The following is a 15,838-nucleotide window of genomic DNA, read 5'->3' on the forward strand; positions in this document are numbered from 1 at the left end:
TCTTTTAGGGTTTTCTATTATTCTGGTTGGTCAACAATTCTATCTGTACATCTAATGGCTGGTTTTATCCCTTTGGTATGTCTTATGTTTTGCAACTGTCGGAATGTAATCAACAAGATACTGTGTAGGCATAGAAGTATTCAACAAAGTAATCAAAAGAAATTGAAGAGTATATTTGACGTACGAAGAATGTTTACAGGACAGTACTAGCTATCAAATGGCCCTTGTTCCTGAGGTGGATGCGCGACTAAGAGTCAAGTGTGATAAAGTTGCTGCATGTTTTGTGATTGGTGATGCAGGTAAGTAGAATTTCTTGTATTGATGGAGAAGGTGGTGTCATTAAAACCGTCCTATTTTACTTTTAGGGTGTGTTTTTTTGGCAGTGCATTTTTATGGCTTACAATTTCTCATTGGTCTTGGGGCAGATACCCCTGGACTGCATTCATTGAAAAGTTCACGTCTTCCAGAAAGGTTGGCAGATGCTGCTCTTGATATACTTGTGTTATTATCTATGGGTGTAGATATATTGGACCATGTTTTGTTTGTGGTAAAATTCGCTAGAATTTGATGGTGCAGGGTTAAATTGGCAATTGAAGAAATCGAGAGGGAAGAGGTGGCCTTACTCGAGGACGTCTATTCCTCTGACAGGAAGTTTGCAGAATATTACAATGTATGATCACACTCTAGTCTCTTGATCATACAATGCGGAAGCTTAGAGTCACAATGGTCCACTCTTTTCTGCTGCTTCTGATGTTTGACTGTGAAGGCACATGTGCATATGGGGGTGGATACACATGCATACACGTGCATTCATGCAAGCATGAATTGCTACCTTCATCTGGGATGAATGCATGGTTACTTTTGTCAGCATGTGATGGTTGACATCAGAACCTTCTAACCACATTCGCATATTTATTAGATATGAACTTTCGTTCACCGTAGGCAATGCATCTGAGCTTTTAGGTTGGACAGTTGAAGGCTTTTGATGTCCTGAAGGGAATACTGAAATTTCTAGTTTGGTTGACTTTTTTAACTCGCAGGTGCTTGAGCAAATCTTGGGAGTGTTGTTGAGGATAGTGAAGGATTTCAAATTGCAACATCAGCATCAATATGTAATCTAGTCGAAGACAGATCTTAATCTCTTCACTGACTTGCTGTTTAGGCAGTTTCATACTTCATTTGGTATACGTGGCTGATTTTAGAAGCCCACTTTACCTCATTATACCAGTGTGATGTTGTTTAATGTTTCATGGATTTTGAAGCCTCATTACTTGGTTTGTTTGATAAAATTTGTTTTTCAGGACGGGCTCAGAAAATCTTGGCTTTGCAAGCGCTGCCAAACGATGAATGTAAAACTAAGGTCTACCTGATTTTGTGTATCTATCACTTTTCTGTATCCCCTCAACAGATAAATATGGCAAATGTACTTCGTCTAAGTTGCCAAGAAATAGTTCATTTACATGAGTAAGAAACTGACGTATTTCCACCAGTCGCTTTCATTTCGTATATTAGTTATCTTGTATGTCTCGTATGTTCATATTACCAGCGAGCTGTCTGCTTGGGTCATATTCGAAGTTATTTGAAGGCATACAGACTTTTTCTTGTCTGCCATGGGTTTAGTGATGATTGGTCTTTGTAAGTTTGTCCAATATAGACTTAGTGATGATTGATCTATCCCAAGGCATGTAGACTTTTGCTTGTCTGCCACGGGTTTAGTGATGATTGATCTTTGTAAGTTTGTCCAATAGTGTGCCTGTTGATTGAAGCTTCTAGGCATTTATGTGATTTTCTTCTCTTCAGACTTGGTCATTCTTTTACTATTCTTTTCTGACGTGGTTTCGCACTTATGGAGAAGTTGTATCTTTTATCTGCAGAGTCTTAGAGCATCTTCTTCTGAGAGATACCTATACCCAGGACTCCATACCAGCGCTGCATAAAATCAGGTGAGATGGACCAAAAATGAGCTCAATATATTTACAGATTTTGCCTTTTTTGATCACCCTATGGGCTTCCAAGGACTGTAGTAATGCAGAAAGTCTGACTCATACTTGATTCAGGGGGCATTTGCTGGAAGCCAAAGAGGATGCAACTGCAGCATACAACAGAGCTGTTAAGTATTGTGGTTGTGTAGCAAGGGATTCTGAGATTATGATGTTGTGCAGCTGTGTTGCTTTTCTGCTGTGCCATTTGATTGTGTAGAGCATCAAATCTTGCATGAATTGTAATAGATGGATATCTGTCTCATAAAAAGAAAATATGAACTTCACTTTATACGCAGATCTGTCCATAGCAGATTGCAGACAACCACAATTTCTGAATAGAAACATGTTAACAGCATGGAAGATTCAATTAAAAGTACAGGGTTAATTGGTTGGGTGAATGACAAACAAATAATCAAAGATGGCAGGTTATAGGGTTAAAGAACCAACCCAAGTTGAAAATACAAATATACCGTAACGTGCTGTTACATTCTGGTTAGAATTCAAGATGCCATTGGATAAATCAGGCGGCTAAGGTGTCTGTACAGTCCAATATTATCTTATTGGAATAGATGGGGTGGCTAAGATGAATCCAATGGGATTGCATAATGAGGGAAACCCTCAGATGTGTTTGGCTGCCTGTAAAATGTGGACTGCTGTGTGGACTACTGTGTGGACTAATCGGCAGGCACCATATTTTGCCAGGAGTACCAAGAGTTTTTCCCAACTAGCCACGACCAACCCCCATGTGCTAGAGCCCAGAGTGGTGGTTTTGTCTAAGTTTCCTATTTGGTCCCACCTAATACTAGCTCTCGGGCCGCAAGACCAGCTGGGGTCATCCTCTCCATCTGAAAGAGCTGGCTGTAAAAACTGGTGGTCATGTCCAGAATCTCCTGCGGGTGAGTGTGCATGATGCCTTGCGAGTCCCGGAGACGTTGTAGCTGTGTGCCTGCCGATTGGGGCCCAGTGGTCTAAAAGAACTCCTTCGTCATCCTGTCCCCCTGCTGCACCCATAGGGCCTGGGAGGAATGATAGGAGAACTCAGCCCGCCGCACCTCTGTGTCCTGGAGCTCGAGACAAGCGCTCTCGAATTTGTCACCAAGCCACTGAGACACTGGGTCTTGCTCCCTGCGCCTCTCGATGGAGGCGAGGTCTCTCCTCAAAGCCCGCTCACACTCCTGAAGGGTACTCCTCCGTCTAAGGGCGTGATCCTGCAGCTCTTCACTGCTCCTCTGAAACGCATCGGCCACCCACGCAGCCTAGCCCTCACACGGTGCCGTCTCTGACTGCTCCTAAATTCCTACCATGACTTGTTGAATCTTCTCGTCCTGTAGGAGGTCCTTTAGAATGCGGACCCCCTTCTTGGGGAGACCTCGGCGGGGCTGATCCAAGTGAAGTACCACTGGAGAGTGATCTGACATCGTGGTACCTGCCAGAATCCCGGTAGATCCGCCTCTGTGTAATGCCCAATCCCCAAGATAGAAACGGTCTAGTCTCTCTAGCAATCCATCGTGTCTCCTTTGTCCAAAGGAGAAGAGAAGGCTGCCAGGTGTCCTGCTAAAATCTGGCTCTCTCCACAAGTCTCTGCCCCTGATCTTTAAATGAATTGCTCCCAGGTGCTACTCTCTGCTGTTGGCATCTCAGAAAAAGAGGCTCCGCCTTGCTTGTCTTCCCCAAACTCCAGGTTGTTGAAGTCACCTCCAACAATCCAGGAGGCTACATCCGGAAGACTCTGACAACCTCCTCCAAGAGGCCGGGCGGTGTTGTCTACATGCTCGGGCATACACGTTCAGAATCTCGATCCTGGATTCTCCCATCCAAACTGTCCGTCTTGGCTCGCCCTAATCATAGACCTATGGGGCCAAAGTCTGTGAGACTGAGATGCAAACCCCTCCACTCCGTCCTACCGCAAGGGACCACTCCTCTGGACCTCTCCCTGAGAGATGGTGACGTCATCTGATGTTTGAAGCTAAAAACATGTGCTCTTGAACCATAAGGATGTCCACTGCCCGTCCACTGCTCTCTACAACTCCTGTCGGAGTGTTAGGTACTACGGCTGGCTACGAACATGGTCATGGAACCCGTGTACGTTCCAACTCACTATGGTCCAGCTCATGAGGATAGGGGAGTCGGGAACAAGGCTCTCGTGTGAGTGGGTGCTTGTCCTAGAAAGACTGCTTTGTGTGATTTTGTCAAGGTTTTAGAGGATGAGTAGTCAGTATCTGTGCGACGCCGTACTAGTGTGGATACCGGCTCAATACCGATTTTACGTGCCCACTTCATCATTAAGGAGGCTTCCATCTTGAACAGCTCTGCACACTTCTGGAGGGGCTACTGCTCCACCTTCACCTCCAGCAGCAATCTGATAACTCCTGTCGCCAAACCAAACACCGGCTCCTCACGCATGAAGCTCAACTGAAAGTTCACCTCTGCACCATGGGCATACCAAAGGTCTAGTCCATGTGGCGCCATCAACTCATCCATCATGAGTGTAATCTGATTCCCCAAAATAGCATTGAACACCTCCAGATAGTTCCACGGTCCTAACCTCCAGAAGTCCCGCGGTAAGGGACGCCCAGGCTAGAGATTGGGAGTTGCTGACTGGAAAGACGAGCCTCGTCCCTCAGGATCCCTCCCTGAACGGACCTGCTGCTACGATGAGGAAGCAGAAGGGGGCATCATCGTTCCCCTGTCAGCTTGTAGGGGTGTCGAAGCGGAAGAACCTGCTGCTGAAGTGGAGAGGGGGCAGGAGAGGGAGCGGTAGGGACGCAGCCAGGTGCAGGAGGATTATGGTTGCTATTCTGAAAGCTTGGTCAAGCCTTAGAAGTCGTACATGCTACTCTAATCAACATACAAGCACAAGAAGATTACATACCCTTGGTCGTCACTTTCTTTTTGCTTGTTGTCAAAAGAAGCCAAGTACCTCTGAAGAGCACTCCCGTCAGCATACCAATTGAGTCTCAAAGTCAATGCTCCAATCATTGCCAATCACTATCTCATATTCTAAAAAATGCTCTAACCATGCAGAAAGGTGACATTTGCATTGGAGATGCTCTTGAGTACAATTTGTCTCCTAGCATCCCCTCTAGGACATGTTGAATGGATAATTACATCTAGAGATGGATTATCAGTAGGTTCTTGATGAAGCTTCCTCACCACGCCAGCCATCTTTTCAGATTGAAGATGCCCCGACCAAGTCCTTGATCCGTCTCTAGGCTCCCAGTGAAAAGGGTAAGCGCGTCATGCGTTTATCTTTTCCATCGTCCTCGCATGTCTCTATTGTTGATATTCCCGATGAAGCTCCACACAGTGCATCTGACATAGCGACTACTCTGCCCCTCGAGAAGATTGATTCTATCCGAGATTAGGTAGCATCTACTGCATCATCACGTTATCCTTCCGATGCTAGTTTACAGTATCATCGCTCCATTGCGGTCAATCCTCCCGTACAGTCTTATTCCAATTTTGATAATATTACTGCATTAGCTGATCGCATCCATCCTATGTTAATGCTTCGACCCGTCAAGTGGCCACAGTCTAAAGGATTTCAAGCAACAACTGAAGACGGTTTATTGAAGTCTGTCCACGCTCCATATGCTTTGACGGACAAGGATGATGACAACATGCATGTTGAGCAGTAGCAGCTAAATTGGTGTAACTCTCACAACCTTGCTACTTAGGTATCTCTAGATGCCTGCTATTCCGCCCTTTATGATTTACAACTTGCTGTGGGCAAATTGGATTGTAATATCCACACAGTTCTAGAAGAGCTCCAACAACTACAGACGGGCCATGCATCCTCTTCTACTCAGTCTGTATATAAGTCATTTCCTCCCTCTTTACCTCCTCCTTCGGCAAGTCCGCTTTCCGAACCTTGTTACCCCTCTCAAGCCCCAACTCTCATGCTCTGGTCTCAATTCTCATCTTCAATCGAGATAGTTGATTCTCCTCCAGAAACAACGCAATGGGCTGATCCTGGCAATCCGGTTAATCGTGCTCTTCGCCTTCATCTCGAAGAATTGCAAGATGCTCAGGAAGAGCTTCCTCCCTTCCTCCAAGCTCCCCCTTCACTCCCACTGTCACCTCCTTCTTCGCCTCCGCTTCCAGAATCACCTTACCTGTCTCCGCCAGGTTCTTCTCCATCCTCCTCTATGAATTCTTTTGGTCCAGTTCTCGATATGAATTCTGGTGTCAAACCAGAACCTATGGATGAGGATCCAGCCCAGCCATCTACTTCACAGCAACCTCCTCCGTAGCAATGGTGTGGTAAGCGCACTGCTTTCCATGAGGCACCAGGCTCACAATTTATGCGCGGTGAGTTCCAAACTCACTTCATAGATGGTGACCTTGATGAGCAGTCTGATCTGCATCGACGCCTCCAGCAGCCCCTCCAAGGAACTGAATTGGATGAATACATATAGGGCCTTCTCTGCACCGAAGAAGCCAAAAGTTTACGAGCTTCTGTACATACTCTCCACTCTCTCCAGGCTTTACAAGATATGCATAATAAGTTTGTTACTGATTGCAGCAGTGAATCCCCCATGGCTTTTAACATCAAGTTGATTTGCCGTTACGTGAAGGGTCCAAACCCTTCAAAGAAAGCCCATATGGATTTACCAAGCAAGACCTTCTTGATCTCTTGTGTAATCAAGAAATCCAAGAACTTCTTGATCTCGGTTTTATCTCACATTCACGCTCTAAATGGGCAGTTGCAGCCTTTTATGTAAATAAGCATTCCGAACAAAAGCGCGATAAGATAAGGCTGGTGATTAATTATAAGCCGCTCAACAGATGCCTCCTCTTAGTTTCTTACCCTATTCCCAATAAGGAATACTTAATGCAAAAAATTTCAGGATCATCTATCTTTTCGAAGTTTGATTTGAAAGCAGGTTTTTGGCAAATCGGCCTCCGCCCAGAAGACAGACATAAGACTAGCTTTGTTGTTCCCCAAGGATTCTATCAGTGGAACGTTTTGCCATTCGGTCTCAAGACCGCCCCGGTTGAATTCCAAAAGTTCATGGATTCAATCTTTGGTATTCATCATTCTTTCTGTTTAGTGTATATAGATGATATTCTGGTTTATAGTAAGGATCCTTCTTCATACCTCAAGCACCTGACTATTGCATATGATCTATTAAAGGCAAAAGGCCTTGCCCTTTCTGCAAAGAAAATACAGATTGGCTAGGAAACCATTGAATTTCTTGGTGTACACATTCACAAGGGCACTCTACAGATGTAGAATCACGTGCCCAAGGCACTTCTGGCCTTTTCGGAAGAAATCAAGGACCGTACTCAACTTCAGAGATTTCTTGGCTGAATAAATCATATATCCTCATTCTATGAACAGCTAGCAAAGGATCACTATGATCTCCAGCTTTGCCTTCGCAAAGACGGACCTCCCTGGGGCCCTCCCCAGACTGCAACAGTCCAAAGAATCAAAGAGCGTGTTCAACACCTTCCAGCTCTTACTATTCCTTCCGAGCATGGTACTCTCATCATTGAGACCAATGCTTCAGATGGATTTTGGGGAGCTGTTCTACTTGAGTGCACTCCTGCTCAAGAGTAATCTGTGCCTACCAATCGGGCACCTTTCAAGGCGCTGAATGTAATTATCATTCTATAGAGAAAGAATTACTTGCCGTTAAACGTGCCATTCAGAAGTTAGAACTCTTCATCATCAATAAGGAGTTCATTGTAAGAATAGATAATCAAAATTTCAAGACTTTCTGTACACGCCGCATTGACAAGCAGATTGGTCATGGCTGCGTGGCAAGATGGCAAGAGTTTTTTACCATGTATGATTTTTCTGTGGAATGGAAAAAGGGAAGCACTAATGTCCTACTTGATATGTTGTCACGTGAAGGCGCCCCTTTTTGGCAAGCACGCAATGGCGGTTTACTTTTTCCAACTGGCAATGGGCCCGGCAACAGATGACCATCTCCGTGTCATGATGATTAGACACTGTCCATATTGGATAAGACCTTCATCATGACCTTGTACAGCTATTCGGTGATTAGACACTGCCCGTAGTCCCGGGTAAGACCTTCACCTTTATGTCTTATCTATTGTATAAAATATTCCACTCAGATAGTGCGATACAACTCATTCCCCACTCAGAAGCCACTCACCCCCTCCTATATTAAGGCTTCTTTGGCTCATTTGTAAGGTAGAGTTTGCCTTTGAGAGCTCTTGTATCCTCGGTTGTTCGCAATACACTTTCAACTTCCAAGTCTCCTTGCTTTCTTACTTTCAGTTTTGTTCACCTTACTTCCTCATGCCTCTGTCTATTCCCCCATTCTCCATCTCTTACATTTTGTTCTTCACCTTCGATTGATCTTCTCCGTTACTGCGCACCTCTCCTCCTACCGACTTCCCTGTCTACGTCTGTTTCATTCACGCTTCGTCTCCCGACTTCGTCTTCTGCATCCCTCTCGGAATCGTTCTCGGTTACACTGCTACTCCGTCTAGTCTCATATCTACGTTCTCTTCGTCCTCTGTCCACTTCGCCCACCTTGTCCACTCCGCCCACCTTGTTTCACATGATTCTCTAGAGATTCAATCTCTACTTGTTTTTTTTAGCCTTGACAAATTTGGCTCTATTGCTAATCTTTGGAGAGTGTTTGGGGTGCTAGCTTGAGATTGAAATTTTCTTTGCTCATACTTCACCCTCGTGTTTGGAAGCATATGCAATAAACTTCTTTTTAGAGTACCATTTATTCTTCTTTGGCTATTTACATTCGAGCTAGCACACAGGGTTGTTGGCAACTAGTACGCAGATTGCTTCTTGTTGGGATTTTTCTCGTCGCAGTATGGGATAGGTCCAAAGAGTCATTATGACTAATCTTGGTCTAGTTAAGAAGGCACTGGAGACACTAGTAGAACATGTTGCATTGCATACTTTGATATTGCCTGTGATTAAGCGTAGCATGGCTTTGAGATATGTAGAGTGTTGCTCTTTTAAGAAATTTTCTTATTTGTAGCTTTTTGTAAGGGATCGGCCTTGGAAGTATGTCCTCGGCCACCAATTCTATGCTGCAGTCCTTGCTTGGGTGGTGTCTCACATTTTTGTTTCCAATGGATTTTCATGGATCTTCTTTTCCCATCTCGAATCTCCCTCGTCTTAGATATTCTACTTTGGTTTTGTCAAGACTCTCTTGTGCCGCTCCTTGCTCCTAGGATATGGTTGATGAGTAGTGAGTTCTTTTTCATACCATCTCATTGGATATAGATTGGTTTCATGATGAATATACAGAGCCTACCTAAGACATTGGTCCTACAACCAATTGGCTTGTCATATACCTTTTGAGGGTCTTTCTTGTAATATTGGACCTATGCGTGTGGTTGATTGTTATCATAGAGATTGGGTATTCCTCCAGCTTGGCTGCAAGGTACATATCTTCATTTTGCATTTGGTTTGTGTGGTCGAATTTTGCATTTCAATGTCCCTCTACTTGTTGTCTTTTGATATCGATCCAACTTTTCTTTGATTGTCGCTTTGGGTGGGCCATCCTTTTGCATATATTTTATGCATTATTGATAGATTAGCTTATTGCTTACGGTTCACATCCCAAGGAGATTGTGTTTGGGGTTTTGTTGCTGCCTTCATGTAGTCCTTGGTCAAGATGCGTTTCCCACGAAGGTTTTTTTGTGGGTACTTGGTTACAAACAATGGGTGCTGCTTTCTATGCTACTTTCTTTTCAATGCTTTCCATAAATGTGGAAATGTTTCCGAAAATTGGCTCCATATTTTCAATGTTGATAGAAGAGGAATAGGTTTTTTTGTTTGGTGCCATATGACAAAGAGGGATTCCATCACATTCACCTATGGTAATGGGCTAAGGTTGGGCTGGAAATAACCTTTTTGTATATGTGTATTTTACATGTCATGTGTCCACCTAGTGTTTTCTTGTTCTCATTCTCATTTTTTATCGTTCATGTTCTTTCCTTATGGGTTATTCTCATTGTGTTTCCCCTCTGCTAATGCAATGCAAAAACACAAGAGAGTCAAACCACACTTTTATGGAAGGCACATAATCCTAGAACAATAGTAGCTAAGGTTTTTACATTGCAAACCTTCATGCCTTTTGTTGGTGATTGCTATAAAATTTGACATTCAATAATTTTAAAAATTTTACTAGTGGTATCTTCAGTCATTCTAAAGTGTTTATTTTGCAGGTGACAAGATTGCGGGAGTATCAAGGTGTTGATCCACATTTTGATGACATTGCAAGACGCTATCATGACCTTGTTCAGGTGAGCAAATGGTTGATAAATATCTTCCCATGTGTGCACAATCATGGAGAGAGAGAGAGAGAGAGAGAGAGAGAGAGAGAGAGTCTATTAACGTCCACTGGAGACCAAAAGGTCTCTAGGACAGCAAGAAACCCTCTAGTACATCTGCTTTAGGGAGGGCACATGGCAGCTCCAAAGGAGTGCAAAAAGCAACCCACATTATTTTAGAGTACCTACATAATAGTGTGAAAGAGTAAACAGCCATACATCAGTTTGAGAGAGAGAGAGAGAGAGAATAAAGAAAGAAAGATGTAGAACGTCTTTGAAAGGCCTCACAGGCCTATGTGACAAAGTACAATATCAAAGTGGCACATGCGCATACAAGCCACAAAGGGCTGATGCAAAGGGCTCACTAAGACCCGTTGTTGCTGAGCACTATAGTAGACTAAAATCAGAGATACAAAAACATGTAAACTCCAAGTCCAAAACTAGTGACTAATAGCTAGACTTAGTCTTGGAGTAGTAGTCAGAAGACATATCTAGGTGCCATATTGGCTCTCCTGTGAGCTGCAAAAATGTCTCGTATGTGTGTCTATTTGGTTGTCTCACGCTGTGTTGGGGGGCATGGTCTCCAAGCTCTTTGTAACCGGTGGGCAGTCTGTATATTTTTATGATAAAGGGATCTCATATCAATAGTAATGCCTCTGGTTGGGCGGTCTCCTCCCAATTGAGCTGTAATGGGCGAACCGTGCTCTGATCTGTCGCCGCATCGTGGGGGGCTCTTGTGTCTCTGGCTGTATCCCTCCTCATCATCATCTCCTCTCACTGGTCCATACTGCTCTCATGTCATCGATCTCCTCCTCATCTATGCTGACATGCCCAGGGGCATCTCTATGACTGTTATTCGTTTGTGTTGCTGCAATGTCATTCTAGCTTGCTTCAACTACATTCTCTCGCGTTCTCTCACTGCCATTTCCAAAAGGCCCCCATTGCAGACCCATGGATTATTGGTGGGGACTTCAACGGACTTCAACATGGTGGCGCTGCCGTCATACAAAAAGGGGGGAAGAGAAGGTGGCATTCATTCTTTGGAGAGAGCAACTTGGGATGCCTTCTTGTTCCCAGTGGCAAAGATGCTTGGACAAATGATGCCTTTGAGATGGAATGCAAGGCAAATGGATAATGAAAGTACGAGTGGTGGCCTATATAGGCCCCAAAGTCAACCACAAGAGCTGACCAATGAAGTCAACCTGAGTGTTGACTGAATCCTAACTAGCCTACAAGGCCATACCAGGACTAAGTGCTAACAAAACCCCCTCCACTGTATGGCCGAAGTATACTAGATACATCTTAGGTATACTTGGAAACTATTTCATGGTTGCACATCTTCGTCCAAGATGGATATAGCACAAGATGGATATACCAGCCTATGATAGTACATGGAGATCAACGTCACGTAATAAATGGTGCCAAGTGTAAGGCATGTCAAAAAGCCTCAAACTTGGGTTCTGGTAGAGCCTTCGTGAAGAGATCTGCTAAGTTATCCTCTGTGGGAATGTAGGACAGCTGTATATCTCCAGCTAAGAGGCGCTCTCGAACATAATGATAGTGCACCTCAATGTGCAGCACGCACATGAAAGACATGATTACACACAACAGCCAAAGCACTATGGCTGCTAGTGTAGATAATGGTAGAGGATGTCTGTAGACATAAAAAAGAACTTTGAAACAATTTGTGGAGATGGCTGAAATAGAAATCAGATTCTTTTTGGTGCCTGGAACCTACTATACTTCCTCAAGTGTCACTGTATTGTCTGACCCGATGTGACTTGCAAGTGACCAATCCCTTTCACGGGATAAGTTGCATTATTTGCACAAGTGACAATGCACCCATGTGGAGGATCACTCAAGGACTGAAATAGAGATTTGCAAGAGGTAATGTGCTTAGAAGCACCGCTATCCAAATACTAGGCTGACTTAGAATCTAAAATAGATAAAGCTGAAGAATGCATCTTCGGATTGTAGTGGCAAGTCACAACAAATGCCCAATCATCTTGAGCCACATTTGCTGCCTCATGAGGGTGATCATGGGCAACAGGAGCATGTGTGACTGCAAGACCATTTTGCTGTTTTTTCTTCTCCAAAGTAATGCACTTCTGACATTCAAAGATGTCATGGCCAGGCTTCCTGCAACAATTATAGCACTTCTTCTTCTTCCCAGCAGCCAGAGAAGAAGAAGATGAGGTACCAGATGAAAGGTTTGGGCTTGCTGTAATTCCCTCCCCCTTTGCCCTTGTGATCGGTGGCAAAGGCTTTATCTACATGAGTAGAAGCAGTCATGTTTTTGTTTTGATGACTTTGCTCCTCTTGCAAGAATAGGGGAACAAGCTGACTGAAAGAATAGTGGTTGGGTTTACCCATGGCTACTAGCCTCAATGCGTAGCAAATCCCTAGTATATGTCACGGAGCCTTTCAATAGTTGTAGTCACTACCTGTGAATCTGGGACAATCTCATCAACATTGATGAGCTGCTCTCTAAAATCCTTAATCTGTCTGAGGTAGGCATCCATGCTGTCCCCTTCATTCATCTTAACACCATTGAGCTGTTTGCACAAATAGGCAACGCCAGCAATTTCGAATCTGATAGAGATTGACCAAAATATCCCATGCAACCTTGGTTGTCGACCGAATGTGATGTATAACCTTCCTTTTGCTATTCATAGCAATCATTGCATGTGCCTATGCATCTCTCTGATCTCAACAGATTTGTTTGGGTGTGGGGAAGCACTGCGGGATTAGTGGTAGATGAAGCAGAAGTGGCAAGGGTAGCCATAGCACCACTTGTAGTGGTTGTAGTGGTAGTAGGTGCCTCTATTGGGGAGACGGGTCTAGTCTCTGATCAAATGGTCAAGCCCCGCCCTTTGTCCTCGAGCACTCACGCAGTCCATGCAGCCCTGCGCCAGCGTGAGGCCTCAGTCGGTAGACTCCAGCACGTAGTGAGGAGCCATGGGCTCCCCACCTTGTGATGGCGTCCCAAGCCGCTAGGTGCAGGCGGGCCCCCGTCCCCTTTGTTGGTCGTACAGATGCAAGGGAGTGTGGAAAGGCGCCCCCTTGAGGCCTCTTTGTCATTCGGGAAGAGGAGGGTGGCTCACAACCCTCCCACCCGTACAGTTGCCTGTGCAAGGAGCAGCCCCCCTAGGGGTCATTCGACTTGTGGCAGCCTTGAGAAAGGGTCTTGGCCTCTGGATAGACCAGCATTGTGAGTTTGTACGTAGAGCTCGCACCTCAAGATCACATCAGCGTCAAGCAACGGATTATTGGGGGACAGAGGCGTCAAGATCTAGGGAGGTGTTTCGCCTTGCCAGGCTCCGGATTTTTCTTTTTGTACTGCACTTGCAGCCCGCCTAGCTTGCATTCCTCTAGCAGGTTGGTTTACTTTGGTTTTTCCTTCCCTCCTTTAGCAGCAGAGTGTTAGTGGTTGTTTTTTGGGGACTAGAGTCTTGACGGTGATCCTTGGTTTGGCCAGAGGAGCGCTCATGGCAGCATCCTCGACTCCCAAATCTATTAAGATTTGCCTCTTCCCCTCAGAGAAGCAACGTGCTTAGCATGCAACCAAGATAGAGTAGTGGACGGATTGTTAATATGACACCCTTGAGGAGGTAGATTGGGGAGTGAAGTTTAGCATTAGATGGTGACCATATTCAGGAGGTCACTATCTATGGGAGGGGTGTCTTTCTCCTTCAGCTAAGCTATCTAGCCACTTCACAGGCCCTCGTGGAGCAAAGTCCGATCTTCCTAGGTCCACATTTGGTCTACCTTATCCATTGGTGGAGGATATGGATACGACACATCATGTCCCTCGCTTCTCGGTGGCGCTCTGCTTCTCGGGGTTCTCGACGGAGTACATGTCCATTCTTCCTTCTATAGGGGAGGCCTGCAGTATTGTGTTAGAGTCCCCTCCGGTTATTGCAGCTTCAGTAGTAGTCGATGATGGGGTTCACAGGCTCAGGATAGTTGTGGAGAACCCGAAGTTCCACTCGGAGGTGATTCTTCTAGAGACCCTAGATGGAGGAACACGTCAGCAGAGGGTGGAGATCTTTGGTCTCCTTCGACAGTGCCTACGGTGTTGACAGTTGAGGCATCTAGCCCAAGACTAGCCTAGAGGGTAGACACGACCTCCCCCTCTCCTTCACAGGCTCGACAGAGTGAGCAGCATGAGACATAGAAGGAGAGGGGCCAGTGCTCTCCCAGGCAGCCCTAACAAACACCTTGGGTGACAGCCTCTGAGGGCAAGTGGATCTTGGCCAAAGGAAAGAAGAAGCTGAGCAAGCAGACTCGGAGAGTGAGACACAAGGCAAGGGAGCAGATGGAGCGTGAGTTAGCCTCCTTCCCTTAGGAGGAGCAGTCAGCAAACCCACCCATAGGTCGTCCCCCCCGGTAGGTAGAGGGGGTTCTTGCTTCTATGTGGATCCCTCGAGTACCGAGCATCCAAGTAGCAGTCCACACCAAAGCAGCAAGAAACCGGATGTAGTGATGACATACGCTCCCCCAGGGAGAGAGATGGAGGAGTGGCAGCGCCAACAAGCCCCGACAAAGTGGTGGGCATCCTCTTCTTCTTTGATGGAGCCTTCCCCCCCTGTCCTTCCCACCCTTTGGATCCTTCTCCCCTCCCCCCCCCCCCCCCCAATCACCCTTCGGATCCCCCAATCCACTCTCTCCCTCGGCAGGGCTCTAGTTGTTAATTAGGTCTTATTCGCCACGTCTTCGGATGGCACGAGGAACACCAGGACTAGAGTGGCCTGGTAGACAGTGATCCTTCCATAGTCGTGCATGGGCATCATAGACCCAGAGACGCAAAGCTAGGCACTCCTTGGCAAGCTAGTGGTTCAGGGTCTCGCACTTGGCACAGAGTCCTCGAAGCTCCTCCTACAGAGGGGACTTCTCAGGAACACCCCCCGACGAACAGGTGGTCAGTGGGCTGCAGTCTTACAGGTGGATCTTCTAAAAGGCACCACTCACAGCGAGAGGATCCCCATGAATCAAGGTATGGCGTAGGGTATGAGGGGGACTTCTCGGGGCTAGCCCCTCCTGCAGGGAAGAGTTCGAGAGACCGTTGATTCTTTGGCACCTAGAGGTCAGAGATAAGGATAGAGGGCGCACATTGGATGGGCACTGTGGGACAGTGGCCCAATGAGATCCTTTGAGGCCTTAGACAGCTCTCCAGGGATCTAGAGGCCAGGGTAGAGCACTGTCTTACATGTGAGATCCTTTGGGGCCTAAGACACAGCTCTCCAGGGATCTAGAGGCCAGGGCACAAGCACTCTCTCACATGCAAGGAGCAGGTATACGGATGGTTGAGATTGATTCAGTGATCCTTGAGTCATGGTGGGAGGGGCTGCATAGCCCTTGGACACCCCACTGCTGCGATGGTCAGTTCTTGCGAACGGGGGTGGCTCTCAGGGTTTGGTTCTTTAAAGAGCATCTACGATTCATCTGTCGCAGGTTTTACAGGGAGGGACTTGGTGGGCTCCTACAATGTGAGTCAAAGAGGGAGTCAGAGGAGTTGGCAGCTTGGAGGATTTAGAGTGGTAGTGGATCAAGGTTGTTGGCGGTTTGGGCAGAGTGTG

The 15,838-nt window shown here is 46.0% G+C and overlaps 1 protein-coding gene across 1 annotated transcript in view; it reads left to right on the forward strand.

Annotated features, from left to right (window-relative positions):
- The window catches only part of AUG4 (HAUS augmin-like complex subunit), a 38,627-nt gene that overhangs the window by 16,209 nt on the left and 6,580 nt on the right, over positions 1–15,838 (forward strand). Inside the window, exons 5-12 of the mRNA XM_087381458.1 lie at positions 200–299; positions 426–471; positions 577–670; positions 1,041–1,112; positions 1,302–1,360; positions 1,875–1,943; positions 2,058–2,109; positions 10,155–10,232. Coding sequence (XP_087237584.1) covers positions 200–299; positions 426–471; positions 577–670; positions 1,041–1,112; positions 1,302–1,360; positions 1,875–1,943; positions 2,058–2,109; positions 10,155–10,232 — 570 coding nt within the window. The remainder of the gene's footprint in view (positions 1–199; positions 300–425; positions 472–576; positions 671–1,040; positions 1,113–1,301; positions 1,361–1,874; positions 1,944–2,057; positions 2,110–10,154; positions 10,233–15,838) is intronic.

The sequence above is a fragment of the Dipteris shenzhenensis genome, chromosome 11, assembly GCF_047967505.1.
Source record: "Dipteris shenzhenensis isolate YYH24624 ecotype China chromosome 11, Dip_SZ_1.0, whole genome shotgun sequence".
NCBI classification, from domain to species: domain Eukaryota; kingdom Viridiplantae; phylum Streptophyta; class Polypodiopsida; order Gleicheniales; family Dipteridaceae; genus Dipteris; species Dipteris shenzhenensis.